The sequence below is a fragment of the Henckelia pumila genome, chromosome 4 (genome assembly GCF_033568475.1).
Source record: "Henckelia pumila isolate YLH828 chromosome 4, ASM3356847v2, whole genome shotgun sequence".
Lineage (NCBI taxonomy): Eukaryota > Viridiplantae > Streptophyta > Magnoliopsida > Lamiales > Gesneriaceae > Henckelia > Henckelia pumila.
Window position 1 is genome coordinate 29,434,624 of NC_133123.1, and position 21,616 is coordinate 29,456,239.

The 21,616-nt window shown below is 36.0% G+C and overlaps 5 protein-coding genes across 10 annotated transcripts; 4 read left to right on the forward strand and 1 right to left on the reverse strand.

The window, feature by feature from the left end:
* Positions 1-271: 271 nt before the first annotated feature.
* LOC140865731 (uncharacterized) lies at positions 272-2,444 on the forward strand. Its single transcript, XM_073270468.1, has 2 exons — positions 272-417; positions 1,286-2,444. The coding sequence occupies exon 2, from the start codon at positions 1,319-1,321 to the stop codon at positions 2,111-2,113; it is 795 nt and encodes a 264-aa protein (XP_073126569.1). The 5' UTR covers positions 272-417; positions 1,286-1,318; the 3' UTR covers positions 2,114-2,444.
* Positions 2,445-4,029: 1,585 nt separating this feature from the next.
* On the forward strand, positions 4,030-6,988 carry LOC140866227 (uncharacterized). The gene is made up of 6 exons (XM_073271166.1): positions 4,030-4,349; positions 5,222-5,371; positions 5,565-5,823; positions 5,928-6,146; positions 6,255-6,397; positions 6,481-6,988. Exons 1-6 carry the CDS (start codon positions 4,074-4,076, stop codon positions 6,814-6,816), a joined length of 1,383 nt encoding a protein of 460 aa, XP_073127267.1. The 5' UTR covers positions 4,030-4,073; the 3' UTR covers positions 6,817-6,988.
* Positions 6,989-8,580: 1,592 nt separating this feature from the next.
* Positions 8,581-11,537, forward strand: LOC140894715 (uncharacterized). Of its 3 annotated transcripts, XM_073303300.1 has the most exons (3): positions 8,581-8,728; positions 8,804-8,894; positions 9,568-11,537. In XM_073303300.1, exon 3 carries the CDS (start codon positions 9,607-9,609, stop codon positions 11,101-11,103), a length of 1,497 nt encoding a protein of 498 aa, XP_073159401.1. In that variant the 5' UTR covers positions 8,581-8,728; positions 8,804-8,894; positions 9,568-9,606; the 3' UTR covers positions 11,104-11,537. The 3 variants fall into 3 exon arrangements, with proteins under 3 accessions (XP_073159401.1, XP_073159402.1, XP_073159400.1); XM_073303301.1 differs by lacking the exon at positions 8,581-8,728 and having other exon boundaries at positions 8,736-8,894; XM_073303299.1 differs by lacking the exons at positions 8,581-8,728; positions 8,804-8,894 and having other exon boundaries at positions 8,901-11,537.
* A 1,430-nt stretch (positions 11,538-12,967) lies between these two features.
* LOC140894716 (EID1-like F-box protein 2) lies at positions 12,968-15,903 on the forward strand. 4 transcript variants are annotated; one of them, XM_073303302.1, is made up of 3 exons: positions 12,968-12,988; positions 14,800-15,569; positions 15,647-15,903. In XM_073303302.1, exons 1-2 carry the CDS (start codon positions 12,971-12,973, stop codon positions 15,550-15,552), a joined length of 771 nt encoding a protein of 256 aa, XP_073159403.1. In that variant the 5' UTR covers positions 12,968-12,970; the 3' UTR covers positions 15,553-15,569; positions 15,647-15,903. The 4 variants fall into 4 exon arrangements, with proteins under 4 accessions (XP_073159403.1, XP_073159405.1, XP_073159404.1 ...); XM_073303304.1 differs by lacking the exon at positions 12,968-12,988 and adding an exon at positions 12,995-14,614; XM_073303303.1 differs by lacking the exon at positions 12,968-12,988 and adding an exon at positions 12,995-13,650.
* An 82-nt stretch (positions 15,904-15,985) lies between these two features.
* LOC140859777 (probable galacturonosyltransferase 14) lies at positions 15,986-21,312 on the reverse strand. The gene is made up of 6 exons (XM_073262330.1): positions 20,544-21,312; positions 19,351-19,406; positions 19,039-19,194; positions 17,965-18,555; positions 17,230-17,532; positions 15,986-16,872 (listed from the first exon to the last, which is right to left on the reverse strand). Exons 1-6 carry the CDS (start codon positions 20,773-20,775, stop codon positions 16,591-16,593), a joined length of 1,620 nt encoding a protein of 539 aa, XP_073118431.1. The 5' UTR covers positions 20,776-21,312; the 3' UTR covers positions 15,986-16,590.
* Positions 21,313-21,616: the final 304 nt, after the last annotated feature.

A 21,616-nucleotide genomic window follows, 5' to 3' on the forward strand; every position in this document is an offset into this window, starting at 1 on the left:
AATACATATCATCGTTCATCAAACTACAAATGGTGAGTTCAAAAAAAAAAAAAACTATAAATGGTGACGATACTATTAGTAAACTACTTCTAGGCCCGGTAAGCGTAAAATTTTGGGCTACAACTACTAGGCCCATTATGCACCGACAAATATTTTTTCTTCTTATTTTTTTTTCATTAAAAAAATGAAATTTCAAATTTTAAAAGCAAAATATTGGGGTCAAAAAGGTGATTGGGTAAAAGAAAAGGGCAAAACAAGAATTTGCGAGAAAAACCGATCTGATCCAATAATACGCGAGTGATAGAAGCTCAGAAGGCAGGTGACTTTCGGTTCCATCTCAACCTCCTACCGGCGACTGCACACCGTAGAAAAATTATTGTAGCTAATCTCCGTCTCGATCTCGCCGCCAATTGTTCGGTAAATCGATCTGATGTTTGGTTCCTTTGGATTCATAATGTCTGTTATCATTTCGTATATATGTATGTGTGTGCGTGTGATTTGCTATCGTTCTTTTGTTTATTCAATGTTTGGTTTGTTATGGTGCTGATGTTCAGTGATTGGTTTGATGTTACTCGTGAATCGTGATCATTGCTGACTTAATCGGTTTTTAAGTGTGGGAATTTGTGTTTGTGGTGTTTTCTGCATCTTTGTTGGTGATATCGTTGCTTGTCTCATCGGAATATGTAAGCTTTGAGTGGTAACAGTTATTGAAATCAGAGTTTTATTTAAACAAGAAAGATAATGAATTAAGGATTAAGATCAGTCTGGATACAGCTAAATTAATGTTGCATTTGTGAAGAATTCGATTCTGTGGGGAGGATTAGGGATGGATATTTAGAAAGGATGATGACACGTCAATATCTACTCTGTCTCAACAGATCATGTGAGGTCGGATGATTGAAGTGTTGTCGCCTGTTAAAAGATGCACAAGTAGTATTATGCTCGAGGTTTTTTGTAAAATGGGAAAATTTCTGAGTGTATTCTACTGTTACCTTCATGTGAGGGTCTGATATGATTTCACGTATTTGAAGCTGAAATCAAGCATTTTGTATCTAGAGAATGTTGAAATACACTTGAATATTGTTGGAGTCAATGGATAATACTTGGGTTTCTATCTTTTAATTGTTTAAATTAAGTTTTCTCTTTCTTTTATCAAGAAATATATGATTCGAGAAGCTCTTAGCTTGTTGCTTGCACTTGGAGTCAATGTCTGAAAACCTCTCTTTTATTATATTTATTTTTTAATTTGATCTCTCACCGACTGGAGCAACTTCTATGTGGACAGGAAATGTTCATCTTGTAGTGGGTTCTGGCTTACATGATGTGGAATTCCAGTTGTGTAGCTGGAAGTGTAGGGTTGAATGATTCACCAAATCCTGAACAAGACTTAACAGATTGCTCTGATGATGAAGGTACTTCAATCACCAGCAGGGAGGAGGGACTAGAATGCCCAATATGCTGGGAATTCTTTAACCTTGTCGAAAACATTCCCTATGTTTTGTGGTGTGGACATACATTGTGTAAGAACTGCATACTAGGACTACAATGGGCTGTCGTGAAATGTCCTACTTTACCTCTTCAGCTGCCACTCTTTATATCTTGCCCCTGGTGCAATCTTTTATCACCTCGCCTGGTATATCGGGGGAACCTGAAATTTCCTCGTAAAAACTTCTTTCTTCTTTGGATGCTCGAGACCATGAACGGTGACAGAGTGAAATCTCATTCCACCGCCTGTGGGGATCATCAAGTTGTTTGGCCATTAAACACAAAACACTCAAGAGGCCAAACGGTTAATAACCATAGGAGGACCCCACTCATTCATCATTCTGAACTATCAGAATCAAATCATGATGACCATCAAGTCAACAATTACCTTGCCATTGAGAGACTGCATTCCACTCTTAGGAAGTCCCTCGTCTTCTTCGTTCACTTGACCTCCAAGTTTCCGCTGGTCATAATTTTTCTTCTCATCTGTTTCTATGCAATACCTGCCAGCGCAGCCATCTTGGCCCTGTACATACTCGTCACAGTTATCTTTGCGCTCCCATCTTTCCTCATTCTGTACTTTGCATATCCCAGTTTGGATTGGTTAGTGAGGGAGATCATCACATGATGTTCCGCCTCTCTGCATTTGTGACCAAATGTGTACCATCAGTGTAATGTGCCCTACACGATTCGACTACTTAACTACTTCATCACCTGCAAGAAGTCGTCAAATTCGATGTACAAGTCAGAGAATTTGTGTTGGGTTAGTATCCAGTCTCCGAATTGTCGTACTGGTTGGAATCACTTTGTTGTTGCTTCAGTTCCGGTGCTTCTGCCTATGAGTGTTTTCTGTAAATCTTGGTGTCTGTAGCTAAAATGTGTTGGCTGAGCGCAAATGTTAGTAGTTGTGGTGGAGTTATTAGTTATGGTTTAGTGATGAACAACGCAACTTTATATTTCCTCTTATGTGTGATATAGATTTGGAATTTTGCAAATATCATACCATTTAGGTTAAAGGTGGATTTTTTTTTTTTTTTTTTGTAAGATAGTTTTAAAGGGGATGAAATAATACCATATCAATCGTTATGTTTAAATTAAAAGTCTTTATGAAAAAAGTAGGAAATTTCTGTTAGGGAGGGTAATTACCCATCTTGATTATCATGATTTCCTTTTAATTGTGAACTGAAAATGAACAATCTTTTATTTTATTTTAATATTCATTCGTTATAAAAAAAAAAAACAATTGCATTATAGTACATTATCATTTCACATTCTTAAAATACTCATATAATATTCCTTTTAAGAAAAACTCATAATATGCGAAAATTAACTACTATAATATTATCTCCCATCACGTGGTAATTTTTTTTCTTTTTGAGCAACATGACATGATATCTCGAATCCACATATTTTTTTTTTTCAATTTGTTAATAATATATTTTCATAAATTATTTTTCAAATTACATGACTTCTACGTATGATACAAAAGATCGCGCTCAAATATGTGATGAGATCTTGGATTCTGGATTTAACTCTTAACAAATTTTTCCTAGACCCAAGAACAAAAATCAACGGCCAAACGCTTGCAATCTCGATCCATCATTTTACTTTATTTTTTTAAAAAAATTATTCAGTAATAATTTCAACTAAGTTCGGATCCAGAATTTTCTTGCCCGCCGTTGCCAACTTGCCATATATATATATATATATATATATATATATAAATTTAAAAAAGGATACCATCCAATCATCCATATAGGTATGTAAATATATCGAACAGTTCGCGAGTTGTTCGGGTTTCGACTTGTTAAAAATTCGTTCGAGCTCGTTTAATGAGCCTCGTTAAGACAAACGAACCAAGCTTGAGCTTTACAATATTTAGCTCGTTAGCTCGTGAACAAGCTCGTAAGTCAACTCTTAGACGAAAAAATAATAGCATTGATATTTAATTTATAAATTTACACTTTACTTATAAAAATATTGAAAAATCTATAAAAATTAATTTATTAGAATAAAATTACAAATTTTAATAATAATATTATATATTTTTTCAAATATATAATTTAGTTTTTAATTAATTTAATGAATATTTAAATTTATAATTTAAATATTAAGTTCATTTAGGCTTGATAAAAGCTCGAATAAGCTCGTGAGCCATGAATATATTCGTTAAATAAGCTCGGGCTCGGCTTGGCTATAAATGAACCGAACTTGAACATTCAAAAGCTCGGCTATATATTAAGCTCGTTTAGACTCGATAAAAGCTCGAATAAGCTCGCGAGCCATGAATATATTAGTTAAATAAACTCGGGCTCGACTCAACTATAAATAAATCGAGCTTGAACATTCAAAAGCTCAACTCGCCTCATTTACATCCCTACATCCATAACTTTCATCTCACAAAAATTCACGAGGAACCATATATAAAATAATAAATAAAATAAAAAAGAAAAAAAAATCACCGAATTCGACCAGGACAGTACACGTGGCAAGACATGCACCTCGGATCTATGGAGCATACATTTCCTTCAACTTCGTATCTTCTACTCCACTGTCCACTGTCGAGTGGTTTTTGTTCGGTCGGTGAAATGGCAGCGGCCATTTTCGTTCCTTTGCCAAAATCATCGATTTTGCAAAACTCATCAATTTCTCGAAAGCTAGATTCTTGTGTCCTAAGTGGGTCCCTGTTGAAGGGTATCTGCTATCAAGTGAAACCCAAAAGGAGGAGGGATCGAGTGGGTTCGGTGGTTGCCGCCGCCGCAAGAGGTGGTGATGCTAGTGTCGGAGGAAGGTTCTATTTCAACATCACCGGCTTTCCATTCCCCCTTGGTCCTTTTCTTAACCGCCGTACTTTAAGATATGAGGTTAGTATAAACTTCATTATGCTTTGTGTTGTTATCTTGATAAAGATTGGATTTTTTTTTTGGGAAGTTGTTTGGGTGAATTTAGAATCTGGGATTTATCCTAGTTTAACGGAGTACATACTTCTTGTAAAATATGTGCTACCATTTTCTGAATACATATTGATTCATAGCTTAAATTACTTGGATATTACTTATTAGTAAGCTTGGGGATTCTTGATTTTGGACTGAAATAACAATGATGCTCATAAAGTTGGGATTTATCTGGAAAAATATCCAAATTTGGTGAAAAAAATTATGCTTGGCGAGTCTGTCTATTACTCAAAAAGGATCTTACACGTAGTAACTCATGAAAATATTCGGAATTGGGGAGCAAAATTGATTGCATTTACACCAAGATGTCACATAAATAAATCCCGACTCAGCCGGTGAAAAATTACATGTTGCATTTTATAAGGACAGGGGCAGACCAAGCGGAGGCTGAAAAGATTCTGAAATATCATATTTGATTGTCTGAGAACTTCATATTTTGCCCACCAAATATATAAGATCTCCTTTCTTGGTTCTTTGCCCCCTCTCTTCCAGCATCCTATGTCCACCTCTGCATAAAGTTCATTCATATCTTGTTCTTTTTGTTACTGCAAAAGGTGTTTATCTCATGCCGAGCGGGGTAAGAGGTGGTTTTTTCAAATTTACTTGTCTTCTCCATGAATAATGGTGGAGATCTATGTTTTGGAAACACCACGTCCTTGGCATTCTCAATAAATGAAAAAACAGCAAATCGTTGTTAGAGTTGACTTATGCGGCTTAGATGCCCGATTGCATTATCAGTTTGTAAATGAATTGCTGAACCTACACAATTGTTAGAATTTCAGGCAGTAAAAGATGGCATATGGCTTTTCGAACAAGAGCAAGCACTTGGTTTCAGCAGCGTCTCGACAAATATTCGAATGACGGTTATAAAGTTGAAGTCTGGGGCATTGTGGGTGCATGCCCCGATTGCTCCAACCAAAGAATGCATCCAGGTCATCCGTGCTTATTCGATTGTCTATTTTTAAAAAACTAAATGTATATTTGGTCATATTGGTGTCTTTTGAATTCAATTTGCTTAACCTTTTTTTTTAAAAAAAAATTGATGTTTTTTCTCAAATGAGCCCTTTTTTACAAATTTTCCTTAAGAAAGTGAAGATGACTAAACTTTTTGTGTCGTTTATGCAGCTTGTAAAAGAATTAGGGGCTCCTGTTGAGTATATAGTCCTGCCTACATTTGCTTATGAGCATAAAATATTTGTTGGCCCATTTTCTAGAGAGTTCCCTCGGGCTCAGGTATGGGTAGCTCCCAGGCAATGGAGCTGGCCTCTTAACTTGCCCCTTGAGTTTTTTGGGATTTTTGGTTCCAAAACATTGAAGGACGAAGATTTATCAACCCCATGGGCTGATGATATTGAACAAAAAACACTGAGCTCTCCTGAAGTTGGTATGCATTTTCTCCGATCTATATTTCAATTCAAAATCATGCTTTACATAGCTTGACCTTACGACGGAAGCTTAGTAAATTTGCTTGTTTGTGAAATATTTCAGGAATTGGACCTTATGTTGAGGTGGCATTCTATCACAAGCGCTCACGTACTCTTCTAGTGACGGATGCCGTGATTTATGTCCCTAGGCAACCTCCTGAATGTATCAGCAAGGAGTCTTTATTGTCATCTGCGAAGAATGGTTTGGCCGTAAAACTTCTTAGTAAAGGGAAAGAAGTCCCTGAAGAACCAGTTATCGATAACAAAATGAACATACAAAAGGGTAATTCATTATATACTTATATTTATCGACATGAACTCAAATGTGATATGGATAAATTTGATAGTCAGCATATTATGATTTAGTGGAACCCTGTGTTTTTGGACACAGGATGGGAGAGAATGGTTCTCCAGATCTTGTTTCTTGGTCCCTCGAATCTGTTGGAGCCAAATGCTAGCTTTACTCAAATGTCACAGAAGCTGATCGTTTCTCCCATTGTAAAAACTTTAGTCTTCAACAAAGTTCCAGAAAAGGCAAGTCCATTATTGCCATTGGTCTATAATAAGCTGAAATGTACTCTTCCCCCTTACATGCCTGTTATTTCTCAAAATTTCAGGTGAGAGATTGGATAGACCGAATTGTGCGCGACTGGAGGTTCAAGAGAATAATCCCTGCACACTTTGCTGCTCCAATCAACGCAACCAGATCAGATTTGTTAGTGGCGTTTGCATTTCTCGACGAACTTTTAGGCGAACGCTACGTTACACGTCCTTCACTATCCGTCCTCTTCACTTCGCTTTTGGGAAAGGCCGCTAGCTATTTCCCTCCAGATGACATGAGAACCTTATCATCACTTGATCGGTTCTTGGTCTCCGCAGGAGTTGTTAAGAAGACTGTATCGGGCCGTAAGCAACGATCAAATACCCGTACCAACTCCTGGTATATCTCTTAGTTAGATTTAGTATACTTCATAGGACAAGAAATATAACATATAATTCTTGCGTTACAGTCTTTTGTTTTGCCAATTACCCGTTTTCAGCTACTTCCAACTCTCATACTTCTCTGTTATAGTATGTTGCCAACAATCAAATGCACACGTTAAAACTTAATTTATCTTGTGATATATCCTTCGATAAACCCGCGACCAGTACCGTTCGGGTCTAGGGTGTGCACTTGGTAATCCTGGGAGATATCTTTGATTATGTTAGAGATGAAATGAGTATTTCTGACTTTGTAACCATTGAAAATGTTACTAATCACTCGCTAAATTTTTGTAGAAAATTATTTGTGGATGCGGAGATGTCAATTGACAAGTTTGCTTATTTACATTTTTTTTATATAAGAAAAATAAGTTTGGTTTAAATTTTCTTTCAAAGTAAATATCCCCACTAATCCTAGGCACTCACCTTCGTTAGTCTCATCCACTAATTCTAATTTCTTCGTCGAAATAAATATTAATTAATATACTAAAAAATGAATTTGGTGGATCCAAAATTTCTTTCTTCAAAGAAAAATACTAAGGTAGTGTTTGCAACCTTTAAAAATAGAATAATGCTAGAGGTACAATCAATATATCGTACAACGATATTTACAACAATTATGTCGTGATATTTTGTTATTATCTCGTGAGATTTTAATATGATATCGTGATATTTTGCATTCAATGTATCGTGAAATTTGATAAATTAAAATTTTGTATTGAATTTTTTATGGTGTAAAAATTGTTATATAAATTTGATTGTACATGTAGCATTGCTCTTAAAAATATGTGATTATGGAGATTTTCTTCACAAATTTGGTATTGTTTGCAATCATGAAAAATAAGTGATTATGCAGATTTTTTTCACAAATTTGTGAAAAAAATCTCCATAATCACTTATTTTTAGAGGTTGTAAACACTATCTATGTATCATTTGTAGAGTGAAGCATATTTTTCCACCGTCATCGATAACTATTATTCAAATAGTAAACAGTGAAATTCGGCAGATGCTATAAATAGATCAGTCCTTAGATTAACATGTGTTTCATGCGAAATTACGTAGAGGCGTAGAGCTTATTGATCTAACAAACATTATTCCATCGAACTTATGGTTTGATTTATTGTTTTATTGTTAATCATAAAATACAGTCGTGCGATCATTAATATTGTTTATGCTACAACAGACATGGTAATTGAGTGATAAACAGATTATGAGTTGACTGTTAACAATAAACAATATGATTTGTTGGGCTTGATTAGCTATAAAATTAGGCGATCGGTTTTTTGTAGTTGCAACTAATGCTTGTATAATATTACACTGGGCCCCTAGAGAACTCAATATTTTCAATTCAAGGTCCTCAAGTCTCAACAAATCCCACCAGACGGCGCGTGTTGTCACGCTCCGGAAGCAGATGGACCAAACTTCTCCATAAATGTAGTCTTTCTTTGGAAAAATATTGATTTTGAACAGAAATGGTGACTCTATCATTGCTTATTTAAATATTTATTTAGAAATTAATTTTTTTTTATTTAAAATAAGAAAAAAAAAAGCTTTTATTTTTAACAAAAATATTTAAAAAATAGAAAAAGAAAAAGTAAAAAAACGACGCGTGCTAGTATAGTAGTATAAATAAAATCTAATCCAAAAGAAGGAAAAGAAAGGCAAAGAACACGCGCCGCCGCCAAGCTCTCTCTCCACCGAAGATTTTGTAACTAACAAAACGCGGAAACTTTGGTATAAAGCCTCCCCTTTCAAACTCCTACAATTCTTCAAAACTACAAGGCGTTGCTTGCACGATCTCTCTCTCTCTCTCTCTTTCTGTGAGAAAAACTTTGCGAAATGGAAAATAAAGATAATAAAATAATAAAGTGACTGAATTCGGAGGTGGGCTTCTCTTCATGTTTCTGATTCCATGGCTTTATGATGTATATATTAATCCCTTTCTTTATTATCTTTCAGACAAATTCCTTCTTTCTTGACGCTTTTGTTGTTGGCTTTGTGGGGAAGCGGTGAGGGAAAAAGGGCTTATTAAAGAAGGGAAGGGAAAAAGGTACGCGTAATTTGAAAGAATTCTAAAGAAATGTTTTCTGGTGTAAATTGTGGGTTGTTTCTACTTTCTTTTGGGACAGGGATGGTGGGCTTTTTCTTTCTCTTTTTTTGACGAGTTTTTAGTTGGTTTTGCGCCTTGAATGATGTGTTCATAGACTTGCTTTTGATTTATCGAGGACAAAGGTATGGTTTTTGTTCTGTTTCGACTTATTCGAGTGCATTTTTAGATTGGATCATCAAAAGGTCGTGAAATAATTGTGAATGGTAAGGTTAAATATGGTGAATGTGAAGATATATATATATATATTTTTAATGGGATGGAGAATTTCTTGCAATAGAGATCAAACTCTTGATTTGGTGTTTATTGAATGAAGCCTGTTAAAAAAAAAATTTCCTTTGACTGAATCAAGTTTTTTGACATGGCTGGAAGAATAATGGGAAGAAGAAGGAATTTACGAATCATTTCATTTGGAGACTGTTTCTTTCATTTGCAAGAATGACTCTTGTGTGGCTGGGAAGGGTATAATTAGGAATGGGTGGGCATGTACTGTAGCTTTCTTGTTCGAATGCTCTTTGAATTGCGGAAGAGTTATGGGTATTATGTCTTATTTATTCTGTGTTTTGCTGATGAGTTGGTTGCAAGTGTTGATATCCTGTATGGAACTTGTGTTCAGGTGATTGGATTTTCTTATTTTCTTCCGCCATTCATTTTCATGGCTGAACAAAGAACTGATCCATTGGTAACTCCTAAAAAGAATGAAGTGGTTCCTCGTTATCTCAGACCTTCCTCCGGTTCTTGCCATGATCTCTGTAAATACGGAAAAAAGCATGTCTTTGAAGAGAAGCCTTGGAAATCTTCACGAAAAAGAGTGGCAAAACCTTCACGTAGTGAGCTTGCTCCTGTAGAGATATTTGTTTCAGGCGAGCCAAGGGAGAAGATTTTGAAACATAAGTTGTCTATAGATACTAACAAGCAGTCACTTAACCTGAAGCTTTCTCCTGGTATCAAATCCTTATCTCCAAAACCCAAGATATCCTTGATTGTCAAAAGTCATTCCCCAAGGCGAAATGCTTCATCTGGCGACTATAAAAAATTGCCGAAATTTAAATCCTCATCTGTTAGAAAATCTGTTTCCCTTGATCCCCCTGAAGTTATCAAGCGGGAAATATTACCTCTATCGAAACAAGTTGAAGTTCCAGTTCAAGAAGGTATCGTGACTGATGCGAAACCATCAAGAACTAAGAAGAGGACAGGTTATCAATCTGATAAGCGGTCCCCTTCTCTGAGGTCAAAACTAGTTAATGTTAAGGTACCATTATCTTCTGTTGAGAATTCGGATGGGAAGGGGAGAAGGAATGATGATGTCAAAACTGGCAGAAAGATGACAGATTTGAAAGCTTCTGGTAAAAGGGCTTTAAAATCTTCCGCTGCTCCTTTGTCCCCTAGAGTTACTCGTAATAAGAAAGCGTCCGTTATAGCTAGAAAAACCAGAAGCTCAAAGTTGGCTTCTCCTACGAAGGATCAAAATAGGTTACTCAGGGCTGAGACAAAGACATGTGACGATGAGAATGTGCCTGAGAAAACCTTGCATGTCATTGAAACAGGAACTCGAAGTGATTCCTTGCATTCCATCTCAGACGACATGTCTCATGGGAAGTCTCCATCTTTGTTGTCTCATGAGAAACATGACAATGAGATTGATCACAATGGTGGTGAAGCAGATGAACTTGTTTTGTCTGACAAAGGATCTATGAAGAATGAAAAAGTGGAATCTGTGACAGAAAATGGCAAGAAAACTCTGATAAAAAGTAGGGTGATACTTTCAGAAGATAAATGTCGATCTCCAGTGAAGCTAAAGTTCCGAAGTGGAAAGGTAGTGGACCTTATGTCAGACAACAACAATCCCAGGAGACTTAAATTTCGAAAACGGAATGTTGCAGGGGCAGGAAACATCAAGACTGGTGTGAGCACAAGAACTTATAAAAAAACTGGAGATGATGGTGCAACTGATGCAAAGCTGTCCTCTGAGAAGGTTGTCTTAAAGCACCAAGATGTGCAAGGCAAGAAAGATGATCAACTTTTATTCAATAATGTCATTGAAGAAACCGCAAGCAAACTTGTTAAAAGCAGGAAAAGCAAGGTCAAGGCCTTGGTGGGAGCTTTTGAAACTGTGATCTCTCTCCAAGAAAAGACACCTTCACACCTGTGAGTTAAAAGTGGCGAATAACAAATACCTTTCATCGTGTTTCTGACTGTATAGACTAGTTTTGGGAGAATAATACAAGCGAGAGACTGGAGGAACTGCATTTGCTGCAGGACTCTAGCACTGCAAATATACACGAGTATATTTGTCGAAGCGAGGTTAGAATTAGGAAACTCGGAGAGGCCTGATTGCTTCTTGTGCTCGCTTCGTACCCGGTGCTTAGAAGGTTTGTTTGTTGTTTGTGTTTTCTTGAATTTTAGAGTGATGGAAGAGAGCATGAGAGCTACAAAATTTGTACGTGTCCATGTTGAGTTACATTCTTTGTAAGATTGGTGTATACTTTTTTGGTTTTTGACAATATTGGTTTTCGAGTTGGTTTAGAATGTGTTCCAGTCTTCCACACCATTTAGTTTCATTGATATATACTTGTCTTCTTTACATGTATTCTTGTGATTTTTTAATGCACAATTAAGTCGATAATTCTTAAACATTTTTGTTGGAAAATTACTCCCTAGCATTATATGTACGGCAAATAGATATTAGCGAATGCATACGGGTGAATAATTGCTCATTTAGACACAAACCTTGATCAAAATTAAACTAATATATTGTTCAATACATGAATTCATTACATAAACTTGCACGTATGAATACGATACAAGTAGCCATGAATGGAGTGGCATAAATTGACCCTTATTTAAATGCAGACCCTACAAACTCGAAATCAATTGGGGTCGTTGATGTCGAGGTAGAATCTGAGGTGCACCCATCACGTTATTACATTAGACTACATAAAAATATGAGAGATTCACATATTTTTTGGGAATTAATAATTTGAATTTAACCACGTTATGCTTGTGTGACCTAAAATTTAGTCACACATCATTTCCCTTCCTGTTACATTGAAAAATCATGTGATGAACATTGCACAAGTTTCGAATCTCCATGGGTAGACCAACATGGGAGTATATATTATTAATATTTTTTTAAAAACATACAAACATTGGAGTTGAACGATGAAACAAATTCTCGAGCACAATAGAAATATAATCTATGATGTGCAATTCATCTGTCACCAAAATCTCAAATATGAAATAAAATCTCGAATTCGAGAATCAATTGTAACAATTATTTTTACAATTATTTTTCACCTTACAAAAAGAAGAGAAATATAAGCATTCACCTTATTATTATTAATCATTAATAATATATATATATATATATAATGACAAGTACACCACCACTTGTCTAAAATTCCAGTTGTGCAAGGAGAGAAAACACGGTTTTAACTTTTAAACATCTAAAATTAAAATAAGGAAAATTTTGAGAAAATGAACCATGTATAATTTTTTTAAAAAAAGAATGACATTAGATTAAAAAAAAAATACACCCTAAAATTAACCCCAACTCAATAATAATATTAATAATAAATTAGATAAAATTTAATAATTCTCTATTCATTATGAGATACTTTTTTCATGATTTCACATTTTATTTTTTAATCGCTCCATAGTTTTTTACGAAATTAGTTTTTCACGCTCGACGTTCCGAGAATTTGGTTGTTCATTCACTTGTTAATTTTCCTACTTCTTTTCCCTCTCCTTTTGTTTGGAAATACGAGAATCTTTTTTTTTTTTTTTTTTTTTGATAAATCTTGTAAGGAACTCGGTTATTCATTCTTGATAATATCACAAGTCGCTTACCTAATAAAATCACTAGTCAAGTTTTACCAAATTTTCGGTAATGTTTTATAATCTGATATTTACTTTATATAATATATTACATTTGTCATAACATTCAAAATTATATTACACATGACACGACGCGTGTATCCGACCTGTTAGTATTAATAAACCGAGAAAAATACGGCAACATGCCTCAACGCCGAAAGGTAATTAATCTCTCTTCTTTTCTCTTCTCGTGTGTCTATTTTTGTCGATCCAACTTTTTTCTCGTCTCATGTGTTTATTTAAATATTTTCGATTTATATCTTAACTTGTTTATGTTTTGTTATGAGTGTATTACTTAAAATTAGAGATGTCCAGCTAAATTTCAAATATGTATCTGATCGGATATCGATTTGAAATTTTAATGGATGGGGAGGGTCTCGTCCCAATAGCTCTCGAATGAATCGAGGCAGCATACCAATTATTTCCGTGGAAAGATTTAAAATAATTGATTCTCGGCTGTGTTTTACTCCAAGTGACAGCGTGCAAAGGTTATCATTTACCACAAATATCGTCCACAAAATTGAGGAGTATTTTATATTTTTTTGTGTTCCAGATAGTTACTTCGAAGAAGCCCTTTTCTTGACTCAATACTCGGCCAAATCTCTACGCCTATTTTCGGACCACAAATTTGATATATTTTTTCCCATTCTTGGCAGAAATCGTTTCTTGGAAATGGTTAAAATATCGATCGTTTAGTGAATCGTGCGTGTGGATTGGTGATGTCTCAGATTCCTTTACATGCAAATCCCTAAAATCTTGGTTTCTTGTCCATGCAGCTGAGATTTGGGGACAGTTGTTGAAAGCAGTTTGATTTCCAACTCAGGTTTGGATTTGTGGTCGTGATTGTGCGATCCAGTTGATTAATTGAATAAATTCTCTTGAAATCAATGTCTTGTTTTCAGAAAAAAAAAAAAAAGAAGTTTTGTTAGCATTACGCGTTCTGCAATTTTTATACCTTTTGGGATGATTTTTCAGTAATGGTTCATGGTAATTTTGCGAAACCTGAAGTGGGATTTAGTTTTTTATAGCTTAGGTTTGTGATTGAGAGCTGAATCGTACTGCAATATATGTAAGGTTCTCCTAAATATTTACTTTAGTTTGATGAAATATTTAAATTTGTGGATTATTTTGTATTAGAGCTCTTTCATGGATGCCTTTTTATGGGCTTTTCCAAATCACAAATTTTGATATGTTAAGTTTCTCACCCATTTCGTTGACGCGTATTCTGTTACCAAAATTGTTTCTTTAACTGCTGCTTGCACGTTGTGGAGTGTGATTTGATGTCATTTTCTGATTTGTGGTTGGTTATGTAATTACATTGTAACTCTTGCTTGAATTTCCCAATTTTTATATTTTTACCGGTATATGTACGCATTTGGTGTAGATCAATTGAAAGATTCTTATGTCCACTTTCTACTTTTGTTCCTTGAAAATGTTTACTGTCATGTGTGCATCTTTTCTTCCCTTAATCCAAAAATTGGTTGTGTAACCTTCTTTGGCGATAAATTCTGAAGAGATGGGACTTTCATGGTGTTGGATCTTGCTTAATGATTTACTTGGAGTTCGTAATTATGTGTTATGGCTCGAGGAACGCGTTTTGCCCATCCCAGATGTATTTATTTGTTTCTCAGGATTTATTGGGGAGGTAGCTAGACAGGGAGAGGGGAACGGCTCATTAGAATTATTAGGTGGAACTTGAATTTTTGTGGAAAAAAATAACATTTCGATTTTCACTGTGGTTCTCCCATCACCTAGGATATTATCCAGCTCATCCATTCTTTTTACATGTAAGATGTCTCTGCGATTAGTTGTACGAAATTTTGTTAATCATGTTCTCTTGGTTTATACTTGTGGGATGATTAATACTACTAATGGAAGTTTGTATGTAATATCACTCACAAAGTTATTTGTTTGGGTTGCATTCCAATTTGTTATGTTGAGATATCTGTTATTCTTTTGTCCCATTTACCAGGAGAGGATTATGAATCTCACAAAGCAATTGCGTTGCTTACATTCATCATCTTGTGCTTGCACAAAAGGGCATCTCAGTGAAGAAGTCATATTCCTAGTTTTCAACCATTTGAATTGGAACCCAAAATTGATTGCAGCACTTTCTTGTGCTTGCAAATGGTTTGATGATCTAGCTAAACGAGTTCTTTGGAAAGAGTTTTGTAAGACGCGAGCCCCTAAGATGATGCTTGATTTGCAGTCTAGTGGCAGTCATAGTGTGGATGGTAACTGGAGGGCACTTGGCAAGCTACTCGTGTACTGTTTTGGGTGTAAAAAAGATGGTTTGTTCAGTAATATTCAAATCCCTGGCCATTTTGTCTACAGAACTCGATTCTCAAGGACATCGGGCAAGAGCTTCTTATTACCGCAATGTCGGACAGATGTTTTATATGTCTCTGATCCTTGCGAACATCTAGACCACGGGGACGAAGGGGACATTGGTTTTTTTCGTGGGATATTTAAATCCTTCGCATCATCAAAGGTTAGGAAATTGCTGATTCAGAGGGTCGCTCCTCTTCATCCAACCGAGGTGTGTCCCTATTGTAAGGCTAAGCTATGGAACATGCTGGCGGCTAACATGATACCACCGAGTGCTACCTGTCGATTGGGCGCTTATGAAGAAAGCATCGAGTATTTTGTGTGCCTCAATGGGCATGTTCTTGGGATTTGTACCCTCTTGCCCTTATCGGATACAGATGAACCATCAGAGGAATGAATGCTACCATAAACCAGGTATTTTTGATCCACTCGACTGAATTTATTTTATTCTTTTACGCCAATTAGTTTGATATGATGTATTTATTTGCTAGGAACATGTTGATTCATTCGAACTCTTGTAACTTGGCCAATGCTATGAAGAGTTGTGTGATCCAGATATTGGAGGCCATTCATCGGGACTAACTGTGTTGATTAAGTTCCAAACACCATCAATGTTACTGCCTTGTAAACTTTTTCTTCCCATCAGTGGTGTTTTAAGTTTTTTCTACAAACCTTTATTTGTAACATAGCGTGATCTTCCAAAATGTATCAGAATTGAGGAATGATTTGGGGCATTATTTCAAGTTCTGCTGACGTAGATGAATGTCGTGTCTATTAAATCACAACTCTAATTAAGAAACCAACCCAGAAGGCGAGAACAAAAGCCAGAGTGAAATATCAAATTATAGAATTTGATTAAAGAATCATCTGCATATCTATTTTGTTTTGCACGAATGATACATGACAAATAGCAACAAATAGCCTATCATATTCCCTAACTCTTAATGACAACCTGATGACCCACTATAATCACCGGAAAATGATGAAATGTCGTAAAAATTGGAAACTGGCAACAAAATCTGAATAGAAAACAAATACAAAATTAAAAGAAAAGAATCGTCTCCACGGCCAATGGGGCCAGAGTGGGAAACTCACATAGGATCTGCACATTAGCTATGTCCTTCCATGCATCAACATATGCTGTTATTCCCTTCTGAGCAGGTGTAGGGGTTTCGCCGTCATGGAGGTCGAAATGATGTACTTGTCTAATAAAAACTAGAAGGAATGAGAATCCCAATATCTCTAACATTTCCCTTCATCGGCCTTCGAGCACGAAAATGCAAATCAAGATTATGTTCTCCGCTATGAACAGACGCAAGTTTTTCATTCTTGCTCAACCGAATAGCAACAAATTTATATACCTCACAAACGCCAACAATGATCCATACATATTATTGAGCCGTTTTTCACTGGTGCACACTTCGTTGGTTGATAACTACTCCAAAATGTGGCAATTTCTGACAAATTCGTTCGAGTAGTTAACATACTTGGTCCAAAATGGGCGAAGATGCTCAAAACCTATCTCCAACCATGGTTTTGACTGGCCATTGTAGTGAATAACTGCCGCCTTTTTCACCTTTTCAACATCAGTCTTGTTCTGATAACCCAACCCAAGCATGTGCCAGGAAGCATCGATTGGGTGAACATGACCCCTAAACGCAATTAAAGCAGGAGGAAGAGTTCCAAGTTTCCATAATGTCAGGTTTGACTTCAGATTCTGCAATAACAGCGAACTCATTGAAGAAAAATACAAGCATGATATCAAGATTGACATATGATTCCTACTGCCTACCTAAAACATAATACATTAACGAAACCTAATGAAAGCCTGCATGTATAACGGAATAAATACATATGAAACCTACAACATAGCTTGTTACAAGGTATACGAAACATGGCAAAAACCAAGGCTTAACTCAATAGTAGCAGATACAGATAAATTTTGTAGTTAGTTATGAAACATGGCAAAAACCAATGCCTAACTCAATGCTAGCACATAACATTAAAGTTAAAAGATGCATACAAGATCTAAAATTATGGCCGATAATGATGAGAGAAGGAAATTTTAGTGTACCTCCTTGAGCCAGGTATGATAAGTATCTCTGATATTTGTCTTCCGCCATGCACGCAAGTCAAATATATTCATTCCATATGCCCATGCACATTCATCAGGATTCAGATTCCTAGAAATTAGTGGATGAGAGAAGTTGAAATAGTTCCTAAAATGCTTGGACATGACCCACTCATCTTCACCTTTACAGGTCTCAACAGCTCCATTAACTTTTCCATTGAGGTTGATGTCCCAGAGGGGAGATAAATCAAGTTGAATCACAACATCATCATCTAAGAACACCACCTTGTCAAGGTTTGGGAACAGCTGCAAGATATAGGGCAACATTATCTCAGCCTTGAAACAGAAAAAGTCAAATGAAAGGTGAAAGGTGCCAAACAAACAATGATTATACCAATTTCCAGTTCAAGCTGTACATGGTATGAGATGAATGCTAAAATTGGTCATGACCAGGTTAAATTTGGTGACTAAGTTAACGGCTTCTATCTGCTCATATATGATTAATTCGAAAAACTGTTGCTTTCAGTCCGCACCCACATAATGACCAGATTATGTCACTTTCAACACGCAGAGGCAGATAGTAATATTTTTTAGGGAATGGTATAAATGCAAGCCATCAGCCATGCTCGATGTGGCATGTCATACTTAACCCCTCTCAATATCACAAGATTTTTTCCCCTAATTTTAACATCGTGCAAAGGTTACACAATTTGCACATATTCAATAGACAAATTATACCTCTGGAAGGTATATGCGAAGATGGTTCAGCAATGAAATATACTTTGGACTTCTAGCTTGTAATTTAGAGGCAAATGTTCGTGGGGTGGTATCACTAAGATTGGCCCCAGCAATGTGATTCCCATGGTAGTAATTCCGAATGCCGTAATGGTTCTCCACAGCTTCAAGAACTGGGACATTCTCTCTTGTTAACCAATCAAATTGATGAACACCTTTTACTTCAACTAAAGCTGGAGACACAGGATTTAGGGCAAACCATGAATGCATGCCTGCATATGTTTTTTTGTCAGTTATGACATGAAAAACAATCCTTTCTGGATTTGCAGATGATCGGACAGCAGACGCGACAACAACCGCAGCGGCAAGGATGTTGTCTGTGGATAACACAAAGTGATGATAGGAGTTGTCGGAAAGCAAAGGAAGTAACTCTGGAGAAGGTAACTGTTTTCGTGCATGAGCATTGGAAGAATATTCATCTGTCAGCCTCAATGAAAGGCAATGAATGCCCTTCGGAATTGCACTGGCCGCAAAGTGTTTATGCATTAGCTCCGCGAACTTGGACTCTCTTATCTCCCTCTCATATCTCTCCATCTGTTAGTGGATAACACAAATTCCACATTAAAAGGCTAGCCTCATCTAAAAATCCATAAAATGTGAACTTAAAATGCACCATGTGAAGACTGTAACCAAATCAGATTCTCAGTAAATCGTCACATTTTATTTGTACCACATACAATGATAACTCAAAAACAAATTTGAAAAAAAAACAAAAATATATTCCTCTATGGGGTCGATTGAACAGGAAGAATAATAAAGTAAACCAGAGATGATCTTAATAGATTTTTGTTTATGTGAAGCAAAACCTATAACGAGATTAACACAAAGTACGGGTGGATGGAGATAGAAACACATAAAGAGGGGCATCATGAGGCAACATGATTAGGAATTTGTAAGCTGATATTGTATAGCAAAAAACATCATGTTCTATAATTATGAGGCCATGAGGGTGATGAAAATAGACACATCAATATGAAAGTTGGCAAATTACGATAGACAGCAGTCAGAAACACCTACCATTCCTTTCAAAATCAAAGCAAACTCTTTCGAACTGTGCTTGTTGTTTTTCATTTCAGAAACAAGTTGACTAAAAGAGTCTGGAAGCTTCAAACCATCAGGGACTTTCTCAGAGTTCACTTGATTCAGGATCTTAACAAAGTCCTTGACCGTCCTCTTTCATAACAACAACAACAAAAAAATTTCAGCATTGCAATAAAAAAACGGATCACCAGAATAAAGATGCATCATAGTTAAACCGTGATATATAAAAAATTCAAAATTAAAATCACTATACATAAGAATTCTAAGAAAGAACAAAAAGATGTTTACCCCAGAATCATCATTTCTACCCAGAAGCTTTGGACCCAAACGCCGTCCTAAACAATCTGAACAGTGAAACGGAATTAAACAGAATTTGAAACCATGGCTTTCATAGATGATTCAATAACCAATTAAGTTAATTAACCATATATAAACAAATATTAGAAATTTGACATCTTAAAAAAAACCCAGATTATAAAGAAAGAGGACAAAAAATGTAAGAATAAGGATTGACACATGCTAATAATAAAATGTGATGAGGTGTGATGACCCGATGCAGAAAATTAAGACCACATAGAACTCTTTTGAAACTGTGAACTGTCACAGATAAATAATGCAAATAGGACAAAATTTATGCACAGTTTGAAGAACACATGCACAGTTTGAAAAACACAGGAGATATGGTTCCAAATGGAAGAATGGGAAGAACATATAGAAGCCTTGCTGTGCAAGATCTTCCTAGTTTCCTGGTGAGTTCTGCATATAAGATTTTGTTTACAGGACCTAATGAACAGAGAATTACCAACGCAGTAAGTTTCATTTCATGGCACCATGACCATCGCCATAAAGGGCTAGGCATACTTTTATGCATTTATAAAGTTATATTATATAGTCTAGACCATGAAAGATTTACTACAGGCACGAGACTACCATGTATGCACCAAGATCTGCTTGTCAAAACTCGCTTTTTGATAATGTAATGATCACTTCCAATATTTAACTATAAAGCAACTCTGAAACTTACACACTAGAAAGTCTTCAATAATATATGACCAATCATAGCAGAGAAAAAAAATGATAGAGATGGTATTGCACAGAGAAAGCGAAAAGAGAATTACATAAATTGGAATGTCACAAGCCAACGGCACAACCTTCACTGCCAAAATAAACTCAGGGAGAAAAGCATGTCTGATGCTGTTAACGTTGAATTTAAACATTTTCACCAGTACTTTATTTTCTTACTACAATTTGAATTTTAATAACAAAAGGAGCAGAAGAACCATATAGTGAACACCCATAAATCATATGCAAGCTAGCAAAATTGGAAAGAACCAAAATCCAACAATCAGTCGGGAAATCCTGAAATCCAATCAGCAGAGTATATGGAAATAACTGTCTAAAGATCTAACAAACATCATCGCATAAATAATCATGAAAACACGGTTTGCATCGGGGTTTATAGGCAAGATGCAGAAAAGTACCGATTGAGGAGCACTTGTTGACACCTTCGAGGGTGACGACCGCGGTAAGAATGAAGACAAAAGGCAACAAAAAAGCAAGAATCAAAATCGTGTGGAAGAGAGTGCGGTAAGGAATGTGGCGAGCTGCGACCTTGATCTTCATCAAATCTCCGACTCCTCCATTGACATTTCCTCCGCTGCTGCTCGATGATATCGTTATACTTCTCATGCTAGGTGAGAAGTGCAGCTGCATCTTCCTCCGCCGCCACTCTCCTCCTCCTCTTTTCCCCCTTTTCCCTCCTATGCTTCAACAAATAATCTCTTCCACCACCACCGCCACCACTATTACAGCTAATAATCACCTTCCTAAAATAAAAACACAGGTCCAAACAATCCTCCGAAAACGACAATGAACTTCTCACCATCAGATCTGCCGCAGCAGCTATTCAACGATCCTGATTCCCCTCCGGCGGTGCATCCACCGCATTGGAATCCACGATGATCCGTATAAATCACAATCCACCAGCCCTAAGATTGTCTCTCCACAACTCGATTCGATTCCCCAATCTACATGCATACAGTAACAACTTTTCTGCGAATAAACACACACATGAATGAACGAATGAATGCGAACAATATATAAATTACACGAATCAAATCATCGTCGAGGCAAATCAAGCAATAAATTTTGCCCCAAAATTTCGCCTCTTGATTAATTGCAGAGACTTGATTTCCTTCTGAATTCTCTGGATCGGAAATCGGAAAAGTAAATGAAGAGAGAGAAAATATGTTTATGTATATTGTAAACTCTTATATTTGATTGGCTGATCGCCCCTATCTATACTATTCCAATTTTTTTGACCGTTTTTACCTTCGCAATATTATTATTATTATTACTAATTTTACCATAAAAGCATAAATAAATAATTAATTAATTAATTAAAATCGGTAACGATTAATGCCAAATTGCTATTATATATTAGTATCTTTGGTCAGCATGGCTTTTGCTAAAATATATTGCATTACCTGTTAAAAATAATTGTATTCTATAAAAATATATAATAAAAAATAAAAATTCAACATTTTTTAAAAAT

Excerpts from the sequence above, each read along its gene's own strand:
- LOC140894715 (XM_073303299.1), top strand. The coding sequence starts at position 9,436 with ATGTACTGTAGCTTTCTTGTTCGAATGCTCTTTGAATTGCGGAAGAGT.
- LOC140865731 (XM_073270468.1), top strand. The coding sequence starts at position 1,319 with ATGATGTGGAATTCCAGTTGTGTAGCTGGAAGTGTAGGGTTGAATGAT.
- LOC140866227 (XM_073271166.1), top strand. The coding sequence starts at position 4,074 with ATGGCAGCGGCCATTTTCGTTCCTTTGCCAAAATCATCGATTTTGCAA. Across the intron at positions 5,372-5,564 it reads CAACCAAAGAATGCATCCAG|CTTGTAAAAGAATTAGGGGC; the intron begins GTCATCCGTGCT and ends TCGTTTATGCAG. Across the intron at positions 6,398-6,480 it reads TCAACAAAGTTCCAGAAAAG|GTGAGAGATTGGATAGACCG; the intron begins GCAAGTCCATTA and ends TCAAAATTTCAG.
- LOC140859777 (XM_073262330.1), bottom strand. The coding sequence starts at position 20,775 with ATGCAGCTGCACTTCTCACCTAGCATGAGAAGTATAACGATATCATCG. Across the intron at positions 18,556-19,038 it reads CTTTGATTTTGAAAGGAATG|ATGGAGAGATATGAGAGGGA; the intron begins GTAGGTGTTTCT and ends ATCCACTAACAG. Across the intron at positions 16,873-17,229 it reads ATCATACCTGGCTCAAGGAG|AATCTGAAGTCAAACCTGAC; the intron begins GTACACTAAAAT and ends CTGTTATTGCAG.